This window comes from Pinus tabuliformis, chromosome 7 (genome assembly GCF_031772625.1).
Source record: "Pinus tabuliformis cultivar Carrire ecotype Pingquan chromosome 7, CPIR1, whole genome shotgun sequence".
NCBI classification, from domain to species: domain Eukaryota; kingdom Viridiplantae; phylum Streptophyta; class Pinopsida; order Pinales; family Pinaceae; genus Pinus; species Pinus tabuliformis.
The window spans coordinates 796612705-796622919 of NC_142293.1; the positions used below are offsets into that span (position 1 = coordinate 796612705).

At 39.0% G+C, this 10215-nt stretch overlaps 1 protein-coding gene across 1 annotated transcript; it reads right to left on the reverse strand.

Moving 5' to 3' along the window:
- Positions 1-2484: 2484 nt before the first annotated feature.
- On the reverse strand, positions 2485-3093 carry LOC149249978 (uncharacterized). The gene has a single exon (XM_089453529.1). It carries the CDS (start codon positions 3091-3093, stop codon positions 2485-2487), a length of 609 nt encoding a protein of 202 aa, XP_089309655.1.
- Positions 3094-10215: the final 7122 nt, after the last annotated feature.

Genomic DNA, 10215 nt, shown 5'->3' on the forward strand with positions numbered 1-10215 from the left:
CAAGGTCTTTTATTTCAAACATTTGCGACATCTGCAATTTGATTTCTTTAATCAAATCATCAACATTTCTAGTGATAATTTAATCATCTACATATAAAGAATTCAAAACAATTTGCCCCTTTTCATCAAACACAATATACATATTTGGGTTGTTTTTACTCCTCTTATAACTATGCTGCAAGAAAACTGAATCAATTTTTTCATACCATGACCTGGGTGCCTGTTTTAAACCATATAATGCCTTCTTTACTTTGCAAAGTAAATGCTTGTTCCCCTATTTGATAAATCCTTTAGGGTGTTTTAAATAAACCTCTTCTTTCAATTCTCCATTTAAAAATGCAGACTTCACTTCTAGTTGGTGTAGAATCTGATGATGTTTTGTAGCTAAAGCTATCATCATTCTCATAATGTTTGGCTTAGCTACTAGAGCAAAAGTTTCCTCATAATCCATTCCTTCTCTTTGTGAGTAACCTTTAGCTACTGGCCTAGGTTTGTATTTGTCTACACTACCATCAAATTTAAATTTAGGTTTAAATAACCGCTTGCAACCTATAGGTTCTTTTCCTTCTCGCAATTCAACTAAATCCCAGGTTTTCTTTTTTAAGTATTGACTCATATTCCTCTTCCATGGCTGCCCTCCATTCATCATATTGACTTGCTTCTTTATAATTATAGGGCTCAACAACATTTAAAATACTAGTTATAAGAGCATGATCCCTATATCTTGCTATTAATTGAGTCTACCTACTTGAGCTCCTTAGAGGTGGACTTGCCTCAAATCTGTGTTTCTCATTCCTTGGTGGACTTGGATTTCTGACTATACATGCATCACTTGATTCTTCTTTTTACTATTGGTGCTTCTGCACATGGTTGTCTTTAATTTCCTCATTGTTTTCCTCCATCAGTAAAGGAATATGCCACTCCTCATTGCCTTTGTCTATGTTTCCTTCATCAACCTGCTCATGAAATCTAACATATCTACTCACAAACACCTTGTGCGTAGATGGATTAAACAATTGTATGCTTTAAACTTAGAACAATACCATACAAATATGCATTTGATGGCCTTCACACCCAGTTTCTTCCTATCCTCTTTAGGAGCAAGAGCCAAATCCTTTTTAACCAAAAACTCTTAAATGACTAATTCCAGGCTTAAAACCATATAAAGTCTTGAATGGAGTCTTAAGATCAAGACTCTTCGTTGGGATCCTATTCTTTAAATAAAATGCATTATTTATAGCTTCTACCCAAAATCCATTAGATAGGTTCTTACATTTCAATGTGTTGCATGCACACTCCACCAGATTTTTGATCTTCCTCTCTGCAACATTGTTTTGTTGTGGAGTATGGGGTACTATGAACTATTGAATTATTCGATGGTTCCTACAATATTTGATGAAATTTCCCAACTTGTATTCTCCCCCTTGATCTGACCAGAGAATTTTGTATGACCTCCCCTATTTGTTTTTCAACCATACTTCAAAACTCTTTAAAATTTCAAATGTATGACTTTTATTTCTTAGAAAATATACCCATGTATATCTTGTGCAATCATAAAAAAAATAATAAAAAATAATATGCTCCTCATAATGATCTTGTCTGCATTGGTTCACATATATTAGTGTTCATAAGTGCTAGGATATATCTCTTTCTTCTATTTCAACTTGAGGGAAATTCATCCCTGTGCATCTTTCCAATTGCACATCCTTCACAGTCAATATGTGCATTTTTAAAAATAGGGAGTCCATTCACCATACCTTGCTTTTGTAGCAGCACTAAATTAGGAAGATATATGTGTCTAAATATTTAGTGCCATGGATTCTCTATTGTCATTGTTGTTGAAGTGAAAGCCTGGTGTGGTACGCTTGTGACATTTAACTTTTACATGACTCCAACTCGAATTCTAGATGCAACTGGTTTCTGTTATCCAACAAATCCTTAATGACATAATAGGTTTTAAAAAACTCTACCTTCAATTACATACATCACATTCTGAATTTTCCTTATCTTGCCATCAGGAAAAATCACAAGAATGTTTCCATGTCCTTTGATATGGTAGGCTTTTTCATCACCAAGGTAGATATTAGCACCACCACTGGTTTCTTTAAAACTTTTGAACCAATGCCTATTACCTGTCATGTGAGTGGAAGCTCCTGAATCTACAAACCAAATTTCTGCTTCATCATTCTCAATAGAGAAATCACAAGTAGATACAAAGAGTCTGAGATTCTAATTCTGATCTTTATCAGCAAAGTTCCCTGCATGCTTCTTATGTCTATGTCGAGTTTCATCAAGCTTCTTCTTATGAAAATTCCTAGCCATGTGACCTGATTTACCACAATAAAAACACTTGATCCCTAAATCATTTCTGGTCGAGGACATACCTTGAGGTGGCTTTCTCTATGGTGTACCTCCGACCTTTTGTCATGCGCTTGCTTTTCCTCTAAAAGGATTTTTCTTCGCCATTAATGCTAGGTATGAATTCTAGGGTTTCAGAGTCATCTGCCTTTGTTCCTCTTGTATCAAGATCCCTATTAATTGTTTAAAATTGGGGGCTTTCTCCCTTGCGCTCAAGCCTGTAATAAACATCTGATAATTGTCAATCATACCATTCATGGTAACCATGACGAGATCAACGTTTGATACTATCTCCTCTATATCGGCCAACTTATTTCTTAACTCCTTGATTCGAGAGATGAATGCAACGACTGATTCACTCTCCTCCATTTTGATGGAGAGAATCTTGCTCTTCAGGAACAATAAGCGATTTGTATTCTTTATCTCATACAAATCCTTGAGAGTTGTCCAAATATCATTTGTTGATTTACACTCTCTGATGTGAGGGATAATGCAATCTTTCACTAACAATTTCAATAGCACTTTCACTTTGTTCTCCCTCTTCTCCAAATCCTGAATTGCTGTAGTTGTTTCGCCTCCTGCTATAGTCAGCTTCAATTCATCCCCATTTGAAATTGCCCACACACTTTGCCCCTCAAGCAGAGTCTGCAATTTAAATATCCAATTTGAATAATTGGAATCGTTGAGATTATTGCTAGACCCATTCAAGTATGCCTCTACCGTCTGATTATTCATCATGACAGGTCGATCTATGGATATGCCTTAGAAAACTTCAACCTCCAACAACTGATAAAAGAGATAATTCAATTACTAGATCTTTCAGCAATAGATTAATCTCCAAATCCATAAGGGTGATCTTCGAAAACTTAAAATAACACAAAATTTCATTAAGTCAAATCACACTCCAAAATCTTCCAACACGCAAAATAACAGAGATCTCCGGTGTTTTGAGAGCTTTCAGATTAGAATCAAGTCGTTTTAGCATTAAAATCATTCAATTGACCCTTGTCCAAACAACAATCTTAAAATCATTCCGCTACACGCCTTCGAGGAAGAAACACACTCAATTAATCATTCCAAAAAAGGAAAAGCCAAATAATGAAGTGCAAATTACACATAAAGTGATTCTATACTTTAGAAGTTAGCAAATCTAGATTTGCACTAGGATCAAAGAGAAAGGATGACAACATTTTCCAATGACGTAGTCACCAAAGTGTTCTTTACAATTGCATTCTTCACAATAATGTTCACTATAATACCACAATGTTCACTGATAACATTACACAACAGCTCAACCATGCTTACTCTGTAGCTCAATCACACTCCAACGATGCTCACACACTGACAATCCATGAATGTAGCCTCTATTGACACATCAATAGGTTGAATGCTGCAAAAACAGTGGTTCACCACATTGGTTCTACACTGCATGATCCACACAAATACTGAGGTTATAAAATTATTCACACTCGCCAAAATATCTCCATACCAGTGCTCAAATCTCGCTCTCGAAAGCACTTGAACTCTGTCTCATGTCACTGCAATTGATCTTCAACTCACCAATTAGAGTGATCTGTGGCTTTCTACCTCAGTTGTGGCTAGGGTTTGGTCTTCCCATGCTCCTCCACAATGGGTCCAATATAATTCACACATAGTGTCCACATCAGGGGTTGTAAACTAGCAGACACACCAGATTAGACATTATTCATGCAAGTCAATGGGCCTTATAATGCCACGGTGCTTCACATGAATCTTGCGTAGTCAATCCACCAGATCAACCATGACGCTCAAATAGGTCGCTCCCCTCAGGAAAGCAGATTTTTTGTCGATCCCCAAACCGGATCGGAAGCTCGCCACTGGAACCACATCTTCCAATCCACCAGGTGTCAACTCACCATAGCAGCAGTGCGCAATCCAGAGGTCGGATCCACGCTTCTCGTGTGCACTAAATGAAGTTCGTTAGAGTAAAGGTCAAACATCCCTAATCTAGGCTAAGACCTGCATCGTACCTCAATGTAATCACATTTGACCATCGTGTAAAAAAATAGATCGGATCCACGCTGCCCCAGTTTCACCTCAAAAAAAAAAAAATCCCATGCTTTTCCTCAGCACTCTACCTCCTCGCCAGACCTCCTTCGTACCAGCCACTAGGACAGAGGGCCACAATTCTACTCTAATACCATGAAGGCCATCAAATGCGTAATTGTAGGGTATTTTTTTGAGTTTTTATTCTTTAAACTCAGAACAATACCCTACAAATATGCATTTGATGGCCTTCGCATCTAGTTTCTTCCTATCCTCTTTAGGAACATGAGGAAAATCTTTTGAGCTAGAAACTCTTAAATGTTTAACTGCAGGCTTAAAAACCATATAAAGCCTCGAATGGATTCTTAAGATCAAGACCCTTCGTAAGATCAAGACTCCTGTTTGGGCTCCTATTCTTTAAATAAACTGCAGTATTTATGGCCTCTGCCCAAAAGCCATTAGATAGGTTCATAGCTTTCAACATACTACGTGCACACTCCACCAGAGTTCCGTTCTTCCTCTCTGCAACCACGTTCTTATGTGGATTGTGTACTATAAATTGTTGAATTATTCTTGTGCCTCGAATGGAGTCTTAATATCAAGACTCTTTGTTGGGCTCTTATTCTTTAAATAAACTACAGTTTTTATAACCTCTACCAAAAATCCATTAGATAGGTTCTTACCTTTCAATATGTTGCATGCAAACTCCGCCAAAGTTCTACTCTTCCTCTCTATAACTGCGTTCTGTTATGGAGTGTGGGGTACTATAAACTACTGAATTATTCCCATGAGTTTGGATTGTCTTGTAGTTTCTCTGAATCCTCCTACAACGACAAAAGAACATCCACAAAATCATCATCACACGATTTTCTATCCTTCTTCTTGGTCCAGCCATAGTGTTGCTCCTTCATGATACTCTTGACAAGAGACCTCAAGCAGGGGATGGGTTTGGCACACTGCTGGTGATTCTTAAGCGGATCTATAGGCCTGAGCCATGGTAAATGGTCAGCCCAGTTGAACTCGTCTAGTAGTTGAAAGCCCTCCTCGACCATATTCCTCAGCTCCATCGCACTTAACAAGCAACATCTACCACAAAACAAAGCATTCATTTCTCACCAACGAGCCTCAATAGCTACTCTCAGATCTACAATCATGCAGCAACAACAAAGGATGGAAAAACAATGAAAAGGAAAAACAAACAAAATACTCATCAAACACTTTATTTTTCTCTGCCCCTCGTGGGCCGATAGAATTAAAGTGTTTTGTGAATGTTTTGTTTGTTTTTCCTTTGCCTTGCTTTTACATACTTTTTTGTTACTGCGTGATTGTAGATCCAAGAGTGGTTGTTGAGGCTTCTTGATGAGAGAAGAAATGCTTTTTTTTGTGGTAGATGTCGCATATTAAGTGTGGCGGAGATGAGGAATATGGTAGAGGAAGGCTTTGAGCTGCTGGACGAGTTCAATTGGGCCAACCATTTACCATGGCTTTGGCCTCTGGATCAGCTTAAGAACCACCAAAGGTGTTCCAAGCTCATCCCCCAGGTGAGGTCATTAGTCAAGAGTATCACGGAGGATCACTGTTGTGGCTGGTACAAGAAGAAGGATAAAAATTCGCTTGATGCTGATTTTGTGGAGGTTCGTTTGTCACTGCAGGAGGATTCAAATAAACTGCAAGATGATGACATGATTGCCCAGAACCTGCATTATGTTCCAAAATCCTCGATCCCTCTCGCTGGGAGGTCGCAAGATCGACAGATCCAGAGGGCAATGTAAAATGCCAAGGTCATGTTGTTGTGCTTGTTTGTGATGGTGTTGGTTCTGAGAGGCACTGTTGTTCCTGGGAAGTTTGGGACACCAAAGAAAGAATTTAATGAGATTTGTGAGCACCTGATCATGGGAAGGTGGGGGGAGCCACACAGGGTCGTGACTAAGGTTGTTGCAGAGAGTCCCAACAACAAGAAACCTTTGGTGGTGGAAGAAGAAGTGGAAGAACCAAAGGTGGAGCAAGATCCAAGAGTGTCATAAGACTTCAGCCCCAATATCTTTGACAGGGATGCCCGGCGCAGTGAATGGCTTTTGGAAAATCCTACAATTCCCTTATTTTTTTCCCAGTGGGCGTCCTCGGATTTTTTTGGCCATGGGTTCGGCTCTGACCCTGTGTGAGAGTCTTGTGGGAGATCATTTAATCTTGAAGTCCATAAAAAATAAGATCGATTACTGTTGGATTCATGATATCGAGATCTTTTACAGCATGGCATATTTGGACCTATGAAACTGCATTAAATCTGATTTTGACTTTGTTAACATTTATGATTTCAGTGTTTATCTTGTAGTTTCTACTCACAATTGCATGATGCCTTGACTTCAACCATGATTCAAGATGTATGTATTTAATGTAAAAATGCATTCATGTAAATCTGGGTCAAAGAACTGGATGCTATAATGTTGTGACATTTAGTATAACCAACTATTGTCACGAGTTTGAGTATTTCTTCGAACTGGCCATTCCAACAATAGACAAATTTATTTGTAGGAATGATTGACCACCATACATAATGAATACATGACAATGAAGATGGAAGCATTAGAGACTAACGGATGATAGACAACTAGTTCAAATTTTGTGTGTGTTAGTGTTACAAGGAAAAGTGTCTATGCAGAACTGCTAATCCCACTAAGGTGGGTAGCTACCTTAGAAACAAACAAAGTAAAACTACTTTCGTTTTCCTTTATGAAAGATAGATGGGAGAAGAATACAGGAGACCAACCTCTGTCTTGCGCTTGGTTCCTTGCTCGATTCCTCTCTCTTCTGATAATCCTTTGCTACTTGCTTTCTTGTATACCTAGCTTCACAGAGTACATGTAGAATCAAAGCAGCATAACACTATACGAGAACATTGATCTATTATCATAAACAATCTAGGATCAGATGTAAATTGACCATACAAATGCATAAAACATAAATCACACAAGAGTATGGAGGAAAAATTGAATAGCTTTATTGATAATCAAGAAAGAGCCAAGAGAGTTACAACCAGTTGTTCTGACCCAACATCATCCTCTCAGCAAGTAAGCCCTTCTTCACCTCATGCAAAGCTTAGATCACCCAACACTATGATGTTGCCTCAAGAAACCAACAACAATTCCTTACAAGATGCAAAATTCCAGCCTCTGGATCTCTGGGATGAGGGATCCATATATAGATGTCTATAAGGGAGATGAGTCAGCTTGTGATTTGATTAGTGTCTTCCCTCTGATAGTTCTTGCTTCCACTTGGAGATTGATGATCTCTTACTCATCCTTGGTCGAATTCAGAGAGGCAAGTGTCACAGGAGAAGTTTCTGGAAGGTTCCATGCTTCTCCACCTCGCGGATTGACACTGCCATTTGTCTCTTTTTGCCCATCGCACCCCATAGAAGGGCTTTTTGAAATGCAACGCACCCACTGAGTGTAGTTAGGTGAGATTCAACGCACTTTGCCTATGGAGCAGGTGAAATGATCCAGTTTTGACCAGTTCTGAGTAGTTTTTCATGGAGAACTTCTGGGAGAAGCTGTAATCAGTTGACCTTGTTCCTTTAGGGGTTGGAACAACACTTTTAGGGACTTAGGAGCCCTTGGTTTATGGAAATTTTATGCTTGGGGTTGCAGTGCCCAAAAATGTCTATAACAGTTGCCCCCTAAAGCATGAGGTCGTTAATCTTTTTTGATGTCGGGTGAAATGCTTTATCATGAGGATCTGAAGTTCTTTCAAGCTGGAAGGAGACCTGTAATAAGATACAATACAATACATTATCTTCATAATATTTTCATGATCTAGCTGAGGCGGGCATTCCCATGCTCAACTTTATAAATTCATTTTCATGTACATAGGACAGACAATCGTTTGAGTGTAGACTGATGATTCTAGTAGAGCCATCATCCCTTTGATTGGATGATTATCTGTGCAGCAATGATGTACATTTGATGTCTTTATTTTCCTGAATATATATCGCAGCCCGGATGGATGAAACTAGATCTAGGGTCTTCAATCTCGTTCGATCTTCACTCAAAGTACAAGTCGATCCATGTGAGAGATGTTCTAGAGTCGAACATGGAAAGACATCGCCTGATTACCAGCGAACGATGTAAGCTGTTAACAAGTGCAAGAGGAATCACCGATAATGATAATGACCCTCAAGGTACTGCAGTACAATTCACGTGGTGTGAATAAGGGACTCGGCATCGAACACCACGCAAAATCTTTCGGTCGAAGGCCATTGATGTAAACCTATCGCCGGAAGTGAGAAACTTGCCATTGAGGCATGCAAGCTTCAAAGTACTGAAATGGGTGTTCCTAGATCGACTTCTTGGATAATGAGTTGATGTCGACAAGAAGTGATCCGTCATAGGAGGGCCTTAATGAATCCCACATCAATGACACAGAACGGAGCAAATGATTTTAATGGAGGTGAAAACAGTCTGGTGATATAAGGTTCAGGGTGGCGGTCATGAAAGAATGGAGCGTAAATGTATTGCAGCGGGTGAGACACAGGTGAATTCTCTGAGTGACTTCTCTTGAACATATCAGCGACATTGACATGATGGATTGGTAGCATTAACCCCAAATGTGGATGGTGTGACATGACCATGGTGGTGTGACTGGTGAATGAAACAACCCAACCCGACTTGGATGCGGAGTGAAAGTGTCATGTTCAAGAGTGACTTGCTACCAACAAAGTTTCTTCAAGTTTTCTTCCCAATTTTTCCCCTGTCATCGCTGACCAGTACCTCTTTATTTCTGTCAACCTTGAGGAGGATAACATATGCTTGTTCTATAATTTGCCCTTCGGGCAAACCCATCACTATGTTTTAACGAGCCTAGCGATAGTGAAACTCGTTCTTGTCTGCTATGGACAAGTTTGTCGCTATTAGGTTTTAACAAGTTTAACGACAAAGATAACTCGGTCCTTTTCAATTTTAGAGAGTCTGAAAAGGGACATAAAGGAAACTCCAAAAATCCTTTTTCGTCATCTAATCCCTTAAGTCCGAAAAATTATAAAACAATACATAAGGGATGAATTTTCGATCTTTCTGTGTAATAATCCCTCAGTTCCAAAAAGATTAAAATCTAAAGGAGGGATGGCACTTCCATTCCCTTTAATGAGCTGGAGAGGCCAATGGCTCGGCAATCTTTTCATATTTTACGAGTCAGTTGAATAGAGCTTAAAGGAGACTTGTCTTTGAGGAACGAGTGATAAATTTGGGTAGCAGCTGATTCCAGGTAAGGTTTGGAATTTCCCAATCACAGCAGTGTTACAAGGATGGCTAATAAGATCACTATTCGCAGCTGTTCCTCAAAAATGGGTAAACAATCAAATGGAGGTGAATGATTGGCCAATACAGAATGGAGGTGATGATGAGAACACGACCAAGGCTTTAAAGGCTGAAGTACTACATTCACGATGGTTATTTACCGGAAATTGGTTCATTTTTTATTGAGCTTAAACACTGGGGAAAACATTTGCTCATTGCTTATGTTTATTTTTTAACGAGCATGAAGTCTGCATTAAAACTGCTCAATATATCCAGTCGTATAATAAGGATGTCTCATATATAAAAGTGGCAATTTTTCAACTCTTTTCCCCACATCCTTTCTTTATGCAAGTTAGGAAACGACCAATCCTACGAGTTTAAAGGGTTAGAGGACCTACAAATTTAAAAAAAAAATTGGTCGCTCTTCGCTTGCACACCAAAAGGTTTGCATGCCCCCAGGTATAAAATAGAGTTTCAAGGTCACCTTTCAATCCGCCGACAAAAACATTTGTTTTATCGGGAAAGGTTTACCTCTTTCAGG

Coding starts and splice junctions, on each gene's coding strand:
- LOC149249978 (XM_089453529.1), bottom strand. CDS start 3,093: ATGAATAATCAGACGGTAGAGGCATACTTGAATGGGTCTAGCAATAAT.